At 32.8% G+C, this 14,722-nt stretch overlaps 1 protein-coding gene and 1 long non-coding RNA gene across 6 annotated transcripts; one reads left to right on the forward strand and one right to left on the reverse strand.

Moving 5' to 3' along the window:
• Nucleotides 1-2,153: 2,153 nt before the first annotated feature.
• On the forward strand, nucleotides 2,154-9,874 carry LOC149728110 (mitochondrial import inner membrane translocase subunit TIM50-like). Of its 5 annotated transcripts, none has more exons than XM_089889011.1 (11): nucleotides 2,154-2,528; nucleotides 3,009-4,801; nucleotides 5,053-5,084; nucleotides 5,260-5,281; nucleotides 6,617-6,675; nucleotides 6,934-7,053; nucleotides 7,752-7,859; nucleotides 8,303-8,449; nucleotides 8,544-8,712; nucleotides 9,343-9,434; nucleotides 9,721-9,874. In XM_089889011.1, the coding sequence occupies exons 2-11, from the start codon at nucleotides 4,333-4,335 to the stop codon at nucleotides 9,814-9,816; spliced, it is 1,314 nt and encodes a 437-aa protein (XP_089745137.1). In that variant the 5' UTR covers nucleotides 2,154-2,528; nucleotides 3,009-4,332; the 3' UTR covers nucleotides 9,817-9,874. The 5 variants fall into 5 exon arrangements, with proteins under 5 accessions (XP_089745137.1, XP_089745135.1, XP_089745139.1 ...); XM_089889009.1 differs by having other exon boundaries at nucleotides 2,156-2,528; nucleotides 9,343-9,446; XM_089889012.1 differs by having other exon boundaries at nucleotides 2,158-2,528; nucleotides 8,544-8,700.
• Nucleotides 6,821-7,756, reverse strand: LOC149728111 (uncharacterized). Its single transcript, XR_016386068.1, has 2 exons — nucleotides 7,153-7,756; nucleotides 6,821-7,071 (listed from the first exon to the last, which is right to left on the reverse strand). It is a non-coding gene; the product is annotated as an uncharacterized LOC149728111 (long non-coding RNA).
• Nucleotides 9,875-14,722: the final 4,848 nt, after the last annotated feature.

Below are 14,722 nucleotides of genomic sequence, written 5' to 3' on the forward strand. Positions count from 1 at the left end.
TGAGAAAGCTGATACACTCTCCTTCTTTTGCGATTTTGATATTATAGTTAATGGAATCCATGGCGTTTTGGAAGTTCTTCTTCGTATTTAACTATTTACAAATAGGTATTTCTAACAAACTGTCTTTTGAAAATTGTTAGAGGGGCATACCAACGAAAAAATTTTGTGTATAAATATATATGCACAAGTGTAACCTAAAGGTACCATCAAAGTTTGCCAAAACGATACGGATTCTAAGGTTATGCGACTCAGCATATTTTCAAACCGAATGTTAAACCTAAACTGACATTTTTATAAAAAAACATTTTTTAATATATTTTTGAAAACGAAATATAACATTCATTTTACCAAATCAGAAATAAGCAATCTATTTTGATTTTGGAAAAATAGTTGGCAATATATGCTTAAGTGTCTCATCTTCCCCCATTGTACAATAATTAAGTGTTCTAAACAAGCGCTAAACTATAAGCGTTAACTTACCAAATAACTAAACTAGTCTTTATAAATTAGAATAGTTGGTGTAGTTTATAAATAAAGAGCTAAAATCTTCTAAAACTAAAACTACTGTGCGCCTATCTTTTACAATGGAGACCAAGCGAAATGGGAACGCAGTTGGCGGTCACGTGAATAGAAAAGAGAATGTGTCACGGGTTTGGGCAGTTGTGCGCGTTCTACTCTTATTTATTTTTGTGAGTAGAACGCGCAACTGCCCCAAACCGTTATATATTTTTTCAACCTTTGAATTTGTCCAAGTTCCCCTTTAAATTACCGAAAAATATGTATTTTTCCTATACCCACTGTGTTATATTGAGCACAAATTGGCATTTATAATTTGTCTTTTAACAATTGGTTGGATTACTTGGTATTTTTGTTTTGTCTGCCCCAAACCGTAATACTTTCAATAAAAGAATTTCTGCCAGAGGTTAAGTTTTTGTTTGGATTAACTGAGTTTTTCCTGCCTAAAACTAACCCAGTTAACAGATTACTAATATGCGATAATGGCCAAGTGGGTTCTCTACGATTTAAAACGGCGCGCTTTAATTGGCTTAAATTTTAAACACCAGATGCGCAATCTAGTTATATATGTGATATCTATAGATACCATATATCAGAGCCATAGAAATACCGAGTAGTCCAACCCATTGTTACGTAAAACACAAATTGAACGGCAATTTGGGTCCAAAATAACACAGTAGGTATAGGGAAAATGTATGTTTTTCGGTAAATTACAGAAAAACTTGGCCCTAAAAACAAATTTAAAGGTTGAAAAATGTAAAAAACATGTGTTGTTTGTTTTCTGTGTCAAAAAAAGTCAAAAATTAGAATTAGAAGCGGTTGATTTGCGACATTTTAGTCATTTAATGCGGTTAAATTTATACATTTTTTCTAAAAAATGTTTGGTAAGGCAAATAGAAGCTGTTTTACACCTTCCCACAAAAGGAGAACACAAACAAAACTTAACAAGTTCGTTTAAACCCATTGTCAAAGTCACCACTTTTGCTCTATTTTGGACACACATAGACGGCAGTTGGACTACTCGGTGTTTATCACAGAAATAAAAAAGAATAGAAGGCGCATCTCCAATGTCGGCAAAGGAGAGAGCACGATACACTGTCTCTCTTTCGCGGGTCGTTCCCGTTTACTATTGTAGTCAATGGAGTCGATGACGTTTTGTGTAGTTTTTCTTCGTTTTTTGACTTAATTTAAAGTTATTGTGTAAAAAAAACTATTTTCTAATATATATATATTTCTAAAAAATCGTTTTTTTGAAATTTTTAATTAATTTTTTTAAATAATTAAATTTCCTAAACAAGTGGTAAACTGTAAGCGTTAACGTACCAAATAACTAAACTAGCCTAACAAACTTGAATAGTTGGTGTAGTTTTTAAAATAAACAGCTAAAACCTTCCAAAAACACTATGCGCCTATCTTTTACAATGGAGACGAAGGGAAATGGGGACGGAGTTGGCGGTCACGTGAATAGAAAAAAGAATATATCACGGTTTTGGAAAGTTGCGCGTTCTACTCTTTTTTATTTCTGTGGTGTTTATACGACTCTGCCATATATGGATCAGAGCCATAGAAATACCACGACTCTGATATGGATAGACCAAAGTCCATAGAAATCACTATGACACGCTAACTTGATGATTTCTATGGACTTTGAGACACGCTAACTTTTCGGTAGAGGGTGATAAATATTTAATTTGTTTTCGCAAATATTTTGTATTTGTCGCGTGAAAAATAACGATTAAAACGTAAACCTGTGTTTCTACGTTTGTGTTTTAAAATAAATTTCAACTTTATCACTCGCGAGCATTGAAAATCGAACGTATTAACTTTAAACACTACGCATCCTATAATATTTAACTGGGACTGCAATAACATAACGTATTTAAACATGATAAACCGTATGATTACATGAATAACAATTTTCTTAAACAACGTTTTGTTTATATATATTCAGCGAGGGCATTACAAGAGATCACAGTTCTAATGCGTGAGCATGGTACAAACTAATAAAAAAGGTTGTTATTAATTAATCCTTTGGTGCTAGTAGTTTTTGATTTATTAATACTTTCGCAACCCCCCCTGTCTATGAATAATGCGCTAAAAGTAGGGGTTACGAAAGTATTAATAAATCAAAAACTAGTGGCGGTATTACCCCAATTTTTTAATATATTCTGCATGTTGCTATACATCAACGTGTGTTAAAGTTTTGGTAATTTTTATTGGCGATTTTTTATTTTATCGCGTGTCAAACTTTGATAAAGTTTGACGGCCCACCCAACTAAAAGTACTTTGATTATTTAATATATTTTTTGATACGTAATTGAAGCGTCGCTTCTTCTTTCCAACGACACCAAGATTGCTGCTCCAGGTGTACCATAACCCGGAATATTTAATAATATATGATATATTTACTAATATATGATTTTTATGGGGAAATACCGTTACGGTCCAATGATTTTCTTTTTTCTTTTTTTAGTCTCTCGTTTTTTCTATAGGCAAGGGGGGGGGAGGATTCCTCACTAGCACCAATCCTTTTACTACACCGGTACCGAGATCGATCAAAAACAAATCAGATGTAACTAACGAAGTGGGTTTTAGTCGCGATTGATGACTGTGGAGCAGTAGGTAGAATGCATTTTTTATGTATAATAACTCATAAAACCCAATACGTAGAAGGATTGAAAGGTTTGGTAAAGAATATGTGCAAATTTGCTTTGTACAACTCCTGTACCATGTGTTGACATGTAAACTTTTACTAGTTAACCTTGTCTATGCTTAGAAATGTTTTTTTGTGAATTTTGATAAACCGCAATAACGCAGTATTACAGGTAATGTTAGAAGTTAATTTTATTCATATTGTGGGGGCTGCATAATAATATATTGTGAGCGGTAAAAAAAAACGAAGAAACGAGAAACGCGGTTTTTGAGCACGTTAGTGGTCATATAGGTCCTTTTTCGTCTAACAGTTGTTCTTGTTGTTGTTGAGTACGGTAGCGGTCATAAAGATCCTTTTTAGTCGAACAGTTGTTCTTGGTGTTGTTGATAAATGTTAAATATTGTTAAGAGTATTAATTAATTACTTGAATTCCAGGTTCATATATATATATTTTATTTGCACAAATGTAAAAATAATACATTTATAACAAAATTATAACCATGGACATTTACATTTGTTTGTCTAATATGCTTAGACTTGAGAGAGTCTTAGACTGCTGCATTGTTTATGATTATCCTGTTCGTACTTGCATATACCTGAAAATATAGCAAGAATTTTAATTTATTTGTTTTAAATAATACACAAGTTTATCTGCCTTTTGTTGGACAATTTATTATTGTCTGCAACAATTGGAGCGAGCATATCAATTAATAGCGCTAATCTTAAAGACTTCAAAAACAAACAATTTTTGTGGATCACTTTGGTTTAACTGACGGGTGAATAAGAAGTTTACACAAAATAGTTTGTTACCTGCTGAGACCAGTGGCAGACAAAATCAAAATAAATACAGGGTAATTCCAAAACGCAGGTGCGAATCAACTGGTTAAACTAACTTATGTACCGTTCTTTATGGCGTAGTTGGACACAAATGTGATCAGTACTCAAGCTTCAAATGCGCTGAATATATTTAAACAAAGACGCTTTAAAGAAAATCTAATGTTCATTGTTCATACAATCTTATGAGTGTTTTAAACATTTAAAAGCGCTTGTAATTCATTCTTATGCAATTCATATTTTAAGGTAAGCATGCAAATTAACGGCAAATTTTTATTATCAGTCACTATATATGTTGATTTTATTTTTGAAAATAACTGATAATCATAATGTCTTGTCGCATCTGGGTGAAATGCAAGAGATGGAATTGTAACAACTTTTTAAAGGTTACTCAGTCATTCAATACTGGAACCTGCAACAATTTACTGGAACCAGCAGAAAATCTAGATTCCTGCTTTATATCATATTCAAGTTATTTGAATAATCCACACCACTTACATTTGCGGAAATATAAGCAAATGGCGCAAAGATCTGTACGCCCCTTTAATCTCAGTTTTAGTACTGGTACTTCATTAGGAAAAGCAGACACACCACAGGATCTTGCTGCAACCAAAATTATTCCTTCTGTATACAACAATGATTTAAAAACAAATAAATATCCCCCTGAACATTTAAATGATAAGAATAATAATTCACATGAAAGCAAGGAAAGTCCTTTTATGAGAAGTCAGAGATTCGCGAAGTGGATTCTACTTGGAAGTTTTGCCATCTGCACGCCATTGTTTATTTTAACAAATGGTAGGATCCTAGAGATAAGTGTATGGTATTCCTATACAAATATTTCCACTTTCGTCCTATTTTCTTTGACAGGTGTTTCCCCCTTTTTTTTTATAAATTCAGGATAATCCCAGTGATATTGGAACTTTCACTCACAGTTGTTTTAAGAGTTGTTGTGTATCCAAACCAATATGGTTGGGCATAAGCTTATTAAGTTATTAATTCAGATTCAGTTTCGTGTATCCCTAAAACTAACCATTTCTCCATAACAGGAAGACCCAAAGTGGACCAAGACGGAAATAAGGTATGTAGTTGCATGTGCCCCAAGTGTCCCCTACGTGTCTTGGAATTATGCTGTGTGATCAACAGTTTTATTTAAAATAAGTCTACAGAACCTACAAGCAAACTTGAATATAATTTTTATGTTATATAAGACCTAATAAATGGTCTGAATTTATTTATCGTGATATTATTTTCAGATAATCGATGAGTTTACTGAAAGTGAGTTGTTTTACATATGTTAATAAGTTAATAACTACAAAGTTCCTAATTAATGTATATAGTCAAGTGGGGTAAAAAAAACAATGGGGTACTTCAAGCAAGAATTTTTTTTCGGTAAAGTCTAAACAAAATATTGACAAAAAAGCTTTTTTGGGGGTTTGCTAAACTTTTTTTGTAAGTAGGTCTTTTATGATAAACTTATTATAAATGCAGTAATTTGGGGGTTTGCTAAATTTTTTTGTAAGTAGGTCTTTTATGATAAACTTATTATAAATGCAGTAATTTGCTTTTTTACTCCAAAGTTTGTTATGGAAACGGCGAAAATTACATCTTTTTTTACAGCTTCGCCTATATTTTCTGATGACGTAGTTTACCTTTTAAGTTAATTAAAGACTATTAAATTACATGTAATTTTTGTGTTGCTGAATTTAGTTTAAATTAGGGGTCAGATGTCCTTTAGATTTCAAAAGCCTTTATCATTTAGTTAAATTAAGTGAAATACTCTGATTACTTCTTGTGGTTTACAACTTATAGGCTTTGTTTTCATTCATACTAATAAATTTTATTTGTAGGTAAGCTTACTTAGCTTAGCTTATATTTAATATGTAAAATTAAAAAATATAGCAGAAAAGAGAAGCATTAGAAAAAGGCCGTTAAAAATCGTTAGAGATATTTTGCTTTTGTGGAAAAAGTGGGAAAGAATTAAGGTTTCCTAAAGAATATAGATGGCATAATGCATAAGTTGCATGACTATGACTAAAAACTTTTTTTTTAATTCTTTTTTCAACCTCAAAGTCAGGTAATAAAACAGCACAAAATTTTAAATAAAATTTCAAATAAACTTAGAAATCCTATCCTACAATCTTTTTTGTACATCAAGGTTTGATGAATATTATTCCTCCAGACTATTTTTTCATATTTATTTATTAATTTGAAAGAAAATCGAAAGTTTATGTTTTCTTTTTTTATTACCCCATTTGACTGTTGAATAGACCTATCAGTTTATTGAATGTACATTTTATATTATTTATCTTGCACAAGTGGATCTAACTTCTTACATGTTTGAGTTTTAAAACATAAATTTTAACCATGAAAACGATGAAATCAGCTATTTAAGGATAGTTGTAGTTGCTTTCAAATATAATAAATATCATATTTAATTTATGTTTAAAGCTGTTTGCACTCTCGATTTTCAGTTGGAGGTACATCTGCATTACTAAATGGATACAGTTATAATTCTTTAAGTGTGCAAATACTCTATTGTGTTATATTTAATAATAACATAAGTTTTGGTAATACAAAATTTAAAATCCTTCCTCATGTATTCTTCTATAGATCCTGTTCCTATTGCTTATTTGAAACGAGCATGGGGCGAAATTAATCTTGTAAAGAAGGTTGGTATGAAAGTAATGAAACTACAGGCTTTAGTCTTTCAATGTTAATCAATGATTGTAACTTGTTTATTCTCACAGGGTGAGATAATGTTAAACGTAACTAGTCACCACATGTCTAGTTCTAGATGCGAACTTGCCACATATGTAACTCTGTGGATGTTTACTTTTTCCTTTTTTTAAAAAGTTCCACAAAAGTTGCAGATTGTATTGCTCAGTGCAGTTTCTGTTTCATCTAATCATTAACATGATGTCATATAGGACATTGTTGAACCTTCTTCCAAAAAGTTGCTGCCTGATCCACTTGAAGAACCATATTATCAACCACCTTTTACTTTGGTCATTGAGCTCATGGATGTTTTTCTTCGGCCAGTTTATGATGTGAGTTTTCTTCTTTAGCTTTTAAATACATAGAACATATAATATATATATATTTTTCCTTTTGTTGTTGTAATTAAAAAACGCAATCAGAGTACTTACTATTAGTGATCAGTGGTGAACTGGTAAACAAACAGTAAATGAATGAATGTAACTTACTTTATTCTCGCGGGGCGGAAAACAACAGTCGTTATAACACGAGTGTTCATACAGCTTGTGCCAGCTCAAGAGTTACCAATACCATGTATGTTACTTTGTGGGTATTTTTCCCATCTTTTCTGTATGGCTGATAATTTGGTCAACCCATTAGTGACCACTGGGTTGAATTGGCATTAAGTGTCTTGGCCATAGACACTTATGCCCACAATGATAGCAGCGACAAGCCTTGAACCCATCACCGGTTGGTTAAAGGCAGGTGTGCTAACCACTTAGCCACAGCGCTGGACACCACAGTGATGCAAGTAGTTAGTATCATAGTTTTATTAAAATAATATTTTTCCAAAAAATTAAGAATGCCAAATTAAGTTTGTTTTTTGATTCGATGTTCACCGAAACAATTCTGGTTTTTTATACTGCTGTAAGTGCATGCTTAAGCCTTTAAAGGCGGTTTAATCGAATAATCTTTAAATTATAACTTTCGAATACGACTAAACAAACCTTTATCAAAAATCTTGATAGCGTAACTAGTCTTGTTTTAATAGTCAGTGACCGGTTGGAGGTTCAAAAAACGACCTGGTATCGACTATTTCCTAAGTCAAGTTGGACCACCACTTTATGAAGTTGTTATTTTTACAAGAGAAACTGGAATGGTAATGCTAACACTGCTAACACAGGAGTACTAACTAGAATGTCAACTTTTTTTTTGTTGCTGCATTAAGTAGTTTTAAATTCTTAGCTACAAGATATTAATTTTTAAAACCTTGCAAATGTATTAAGTTATTATTATTTAGTAGGATGAGACAGTGTTGTGTATAACAATCAACAATGTATCATATATTTAAAGCATATCGCTAAGAAATGTTCTAGGAAGTAGAATATGCGGATTTGAAGATATATTCGGTATTTGATTTAGATTGATGCAAACTGAAAACTGAATTTGCCCTACTCCAAACATTAAACTTACAAATATTCTTACTCCTAGGTTACAAAACTAAACAACAATAAAATACAGTGACATTTTTACTTTAAAATGGTTAGAAAATAATAAATTTTTGGTTTTTGTTTGAAAATAAATCCAAACTGTATTTTTAAGACCGCCTTTCCTCTCATTGATTCCATGGATTCGAAAGGATATATCATGTACCGTCTATTTCGAGATTCGGCTAGATACCAGTCCGGATTCACACTTGGAAGTATTACAAAAGGAAAACTACCAAAGCTAGATCCATATTATCAAAAGGTAAATTAAATATATATATATATATATATATTTACTTATCAGCAATGTGTAACAATATGTAAGATTTTAAATGTGAACTATTTTTAAATCACAGGATTTAAAATACCTTAATCGAGACTTAAGTCGTGTTATTATGGTGGATTGTGACCAAAGAGCTTGTGAAAAGCAGCCAGAGAACGGTTTGTGTTTGAGTAAATGGGATGGAGATTCCAATGACACAACATTATTTGACCTTGCTGCTCTGTTACGAAGTAAGATTGTTGGTATGGAATAATTTCACATTTCATGTTGAATGATGGATGACTAAACTTTGTAAATGTCCGGCGTCATAGGACAGTTGCTTTGTGCACCTACCTCTAACCCAAAGGTGATTGGTTTAAGGCTCTTCGCTGCTACCATTGTGGGCGTATGTGTCATTGAGCAAGACACTTAACAGCAATTGTTCCAACCCAGTGGACACTAATGGGTTGTCAAAATTATTAGCCACACACAAACAATAAAGAGATCTCCCAAAAAATATTTACCTACAAAACAACATATTTATTATTTGGTAACTCGTAAGCTGGGTTGAGGTGTATTAAACATAACACCCGTGTTATGACGACTGTCGCTTTCCTGCCACGCGAGAATACAGTAAGAAATTAAAAAGTTACTTAAATAACTCTGTATTTTATATTGAGGTGTATTAAACATAACACCCGTGTTATGACGACTGTCGCTTTCCTGCCACGCGAGAATACAGTAAGAAATTAAAAAGGTACTTAAATAACTCTGTATTTTTATACCAGATGAGCCATTGAAAGATTTTTTACGTTAGCCCTGGTAGCAGAAGTAACAGAATAGGAAAGTCTCTAACACATACGTATCTCTAATATATATATATATATTTTTAGCAATTGCAACCAGTAATGTAGATGATGTACGCCCAATATTAAAACACTATGGGAAATATAGTGATCCAATACATGCTTTTAAGCTTGCACAAGTAAGAATGCAGGTAACCAAGTAATCAAAATTAAAATATATATATGGTAGAATGGTGGAAGATGGGACACCTGTTCATTCTATTTTCTCGTCCAATTTGGTTGTAAACAAAGAACATTTAAAGAATTATATGACTCCCATAGACTTGTTAATTGTTAAAACGGATTAGGATATTTGTATATTATGTGCCAAAGGTGTTTCATCTTCCTTCTATACCTACTACTATACGAATTTAAGTATATTAAAATATACCAATAATTTAAGGATTTCATTTTTTAACATTTCAGCAAGAGACCACACAACCGAAAGAAACAAGCCAAGCAAAATCAGAAATTTTTTCTCGGACTGGAAGTGTCTTATCATCTTTTTTTAAAATCAGATGATTTTTTCACTTTAATTTGAAACAATAAATTGTGAAATATGTTTCTCGTAACTTCATAACAGCTACGTAATTATGTTTCCCAAAATGACTGCAAATACTGAGTGTGAATGTAAAGCGGAAACATAGAAGTTCTAGATCAAAAAAAACTTACAAGTTCTTATTCTTTTTAAGTTTAAAAGAAAAAAATAGTGATTTTATGTGCTATGGCCAGGTCTAGAAGGGGCGATCGCCCACTTGTCCCCCCCTGGATCCGCCTCTGTTAACTATTGTTCCAACCCAGTGGTCACTTACGGGTTGTCCAAATTATTAGACAGACTGTCGCACATAAAAAAATCACCTTCTAAGTAGCATACATGGTACATTGTAAGCTGGTCGAGGGAGACTGGTGTTTAACAACTGTAATTTGCCAGCCACGCGAGGATAAAGGAATTTACATTCATTTTTTCAATATCAGTTGTTATATTAACAAACCATTGCAAACTCCAGACTAGAGCCTAAGCATAGCCTACAGCATGAGCTGCAACTGCTGTAATCGTGAATTCCATTTTTAATCCAAATTTTCAGAAGCTATGTTGTTTTTAAAACTGTGCTGGTACCTTTTGAGCATCTTTTTACGGTCTTACATAATAATGTGGCCCGCGACTCATTGGCCCACGGTACCACCTATCTGCCTCAAAGTTAGTATAGACCAAAGTTAGTATAGACCAAGTTAGGAAACGGCGCTCGTGTCCGCCATTACGGAGCCCACAGAGCGTGAATCGCCTATACAAATGCATGGTCGGCGTGTGTTTATTTGGTTCTTGTAAGCAATACAAAGCTAGAAAACACGTATAGCGGTTGTTTTAACATTTAAAATATAATTTCTAATTTAAATCTTGTTATATAATATTAAATCTAGGAATTAATGTGAAGTAAATTAATATTTTGACTGGTTTTTAGCGTACAGTGTGGTTTAACAGGGTACTTTACGTTGGCGATTAAGACTAGCAGCAATCTGCTTAGTTTACATAACAGTATATAATCATACCTACGAATCTACAGAGCCATTCTTTACTACATTTTTTAATCCAACACACGGCCTACTAGAGATATCTCTAGTAGGCCGTGTCCAACATGAGCGGATATGCAGCTCCAAACTGCTTAGATACTAGCAGATAAGGTGTTCGCGTTTTCCGATTAAATAAAGACCCGTAACGTACTAATTCAAGCAGAGGACCAAAAATAGTTACTCAGTATTGTTTTCCTTAATGTCACTTTGATATTAGGCAAATTTTACACAGATACCTAAAGTTTCGTTGCCGGGTATACGTGTTAAGTTTGTGAGCAAAAAAGTAAAATCACGGCAATTTACATGCAAAACTGCAGCTAGATACACCAGTTTATGGTAATGTTATGCGTTTTGTTTGTATTTTTATATTTTAAACATGTTCTTTTATGTTTTTGGTTAGTAAACTTGATATTTTCTGTTTTTTTTTACTCTTTAATCGATTGAGTGTTCAATAAAAGTTGATTATTTTTGTGAGGTTTATTATTGTGATAAGATATAACATTAGTAGAAAGCCATTTTTACGCGCAGAAGTGCTTGGTTTTAAAAAATCGCAAAATTTAAACGAAAAACAGCACCCAGCAATGATAAAATGCTATGCTGTGGGCTCCGTAATGGTGGCGACTATGACGTCATAGACGCAAGACAATGGATAACAAGACTCGTTGTTTTACAATCCGTTTCCTAACTTGGTCTATACTAACTTTGGTATAGACCAAGTTAGGAAACGGATTGTAAAACAAAGAGTCTTGTTATCCATTGTCGCGCGTCTATGACGTCATAGACGCCACCATTACGAAGCCCACGACATAGCATTTTATCATTGCTGGGTGCTGTTTTTCGTTTAAATATTGCAATTTTTTTAAAACCAAGCACTTCTGCGCGTAAAAATGGCTTTCTACTAATGTTATATCTTATCACAATAATAAACCTCACAAAAATAATCAACTTTTATTGAACACTCAATCGATTAAAGAGTAAAAAACAGAAAATATCAAGTTTACTAACCAAAAACATAAAAGAACATGTTTAAAATATAAAAATACAAACAAAACGCATAACATTACCATAAACTGGTGTATCTAGCTGCAGTTTTGCATGTAAATTGCCGTGATTTTACTTTTTGCTCACAAACTTAACACGTATACCCGGCAACGAAAGTTTAGGTATCTGTGTAAAATTTGCCCAATATCAAAGTGACATTGAGGAAAACAATACTGAGTAACTATTTTTGGTCCTCTGCTTGAATTAGTACGTTACGGGTCTTTATGAAATCGGAAAACGCGAACACCTTATCTGCTAGTACTTAAGCAGTTTGGAGCTGCATGTCCACTCATGTTGGATTAAAAAATGTAGTAAAGAATGGCTCTGTAGATTCGTAGGTATGATTATATACTGTTATGTAAACTAAGCTGATTGCTGCTAGTCTTAATCGCCAACGTAAAGTACCCTGTTAAACCACACTGTACGCTAAAAACCAGTCAAAATATTAATTTACTTCACATTAATTCCTAGATTTAATATTATATAACAAGATTTATATTAGAAATTATATTTTATATATTAAAACAACCGCTATACGTGTTTTCTAGCTTTGTATCGCTTACAAGAACTAAATGAACACATGCCGACCATGCATTTGTATAGGCGATTCACGCTCTGTGAGCTCCGTAATGGCGGACACGAGCGCCGTTTCCTAACTTGGTCTATACTAACTTTGATCTGCCTATCATACCCCTACTAAAAATAGATATTCTATGCTAACAATGACTTTCTGTCGAAGGACGCTGCAGTTTGCGCCAGGTATAGGGACCTTTATTTAGACTTCACAGTTGATACAATCGGCAGATATTTGTTTTTTTAGCAAAAATCTTGATTAGGCAAAATTGGCGGATATTTGTTTTTACCTAAAACCTTGATTTAGCAAAATTCTTGATTGGGCAAGCTTTGCGAAATTTTTATGGATTTTCTTTACATAAAAGCGGAACACATGTTATAATCAACCAACGTGTGAATTGCAATTATATGTCTTAATTAATTGCCTGGTTAAACAATCGCTATTACAGTAGCGTGGGGGAAGATGGGACATTTCGTCAGACGAGACTTTTTTTTAATTTTCTTTTTTCGGACCCCCATTTAATGATAATCAGGAAAATAAGGTTACAGAATTATTCGACAGTACTATCACGACTTTATAAAACGCCTGTCAAAGCTGATTACTGTTTCTAAATATTAAAAAAATATATGTAAAGTAGAAACAGTATACTTTAAACAGGTAAAAAAATACAAAATAGTAAGGTGCTATTTTTTAAGGCTCGCTAAATCATAGTAAAGCCAATGAATTTTTTTAGTTTGCGTGTGCGAACGATTAAACTAGTTTCACAGCTTCTTAAAACAACCTTCAATATTCCGTACAGTTTGATTTTGTCTCATAAAACTAGTTTTCGTTTTGTAAAAAAGCACTGAGATATAAGCATGAAGAAAATAGGCGGGGATCAATATGACTTAAATTTGAGATAAAAACAACAAAAAAATATCGGTTTAACGTTATATATATGAAGTTTACATGGCAAAGAAACTAGCACAGCCTGTTAAACTCGATAGGCTAATTAACTACAAGTTGCAGAATACTGCTAATGTTAATATATTTCAATTTAGAGTCCCATATTCCCCACATTGTAGTTTTGTATGTTTTCATTGCCAAACTTTGAAAGATTTGCTTTTAATTTAGTAATTTATACCTCAGGGGGTTTTCAACTAGATAAGATAATATTTTGAAAATATATTCGAAATTTGGTCATTTGCACTTGGTGATAATTTATAGAAAGTGGCTTGTGCCAAAAACAGAATAGTAAACCCAATTTGTAGCAAAAATAAAAACTTTATCAATAGTTATTATCAATTTTCTGTTATTACAAGTTCATATCACAGAAATAAAAAGAAAGAGAACGCCCGTAAAGGAGGGAGCATGGTACACTCTCTCTCCTTCGCGGGTCTTTCCCGTTTACTATTGTAGTCAATGGAATGGAGGGCGTTTTATGTAGTTTTTATTCTTTTTTTTGACTTAATTTAAAGTTATAAGGTAAAACAACTATTTTCTAGTAGATATATATTTCTAATAAACCGTATGTTAGAAGTTTTTAATTAAATTTATTAAATAATTAAATTTCCCAAATAAGTGGTAAACTGTAAGCGTTAAGTAGTGAGAGTTGCGTTTTTGGCGTATCGGAAGTCCGGAAGTGCAGACACCTGCACAGGAAGTAATATTTCCGGTGGCACTTATTGTTTTGTTATAGTATTGTTTTTATTCTCTTGGGAAAATAAATCTATAGGAAGTAATTTACTGTGCGTCTGCCTATTGACAATTTGTAGTATTATTTCATTCCTTGCGAAACAATTAACACATTTTCACAATCAGTGCCTATTCCGCATGTTGGCCGCCATTCCGAATTTATCGAATTCACCGCGCTATAATGTATAGGAAGTAATTGACTACGCGCGTCTGTCTAAACCAACGACAATTTGTAGTAACATTTTATTCCTTACGAAGCAATTAGCACATTTTCACAAATCGTGCATATTAAATCTTAGTACATTTGGTGTAAAATGATTTCGCGGTCTGAGCCATATGTAATAATTGAATGCGCGTCTGTGTTGGCTATTGTCAGTTAAAAACATTTGTATTGTTGTTTAAATCCTTGCGAAACAGTTACAGCGACGAAATAATAATTAGCACATTTTTTTTGACAGCGATGCAATTAACTAAAAAAATACACATTCCCGTATTGCGCAGTAGGTATCAATTTTGTTTTGTTTTGAAAACACATTGTCATATATAGCGCCGTAATTAAATCTAATGAAG

This window comes from Ciona robusta, chromosome 11 (assembly GCF_009617815.1).
Source record: "Ciona robusta chromosome 11, ASM961781v2".
In the NCBI taxonomy this organism is placed as follows: Eukaryota; Metazoa; Chordata; class Ascidiacea; order Phlebobranchia; family Cionidae; genus Ciona; species Ciona robusta.

Excerpts from the sequence above, each read along its gene's own strand:
- LOC149728110 (XM_089889009.1), top strand. The coding sequence starts at position 4,333 with ATGTCTTGTCGCATCTGGGTGAAATGCAAGAGATGGAATTGTAACAAC. Across the intron at positions 4,802-5,052 it reads ATTGTTTATTTTAACAAATG|GAAGACCCAAAGTGGACCAA; the intron begins GTAGGATCCTAG and ends TCTCCATAACAG. Across the intron at positions 6,676-6,933 it reads AAATTAATCTTGTAAAGAAG|GACATTGTTGAACCTTCTTC; the intron begins GTTGGTATGAAA and ends GATGTCATATAG.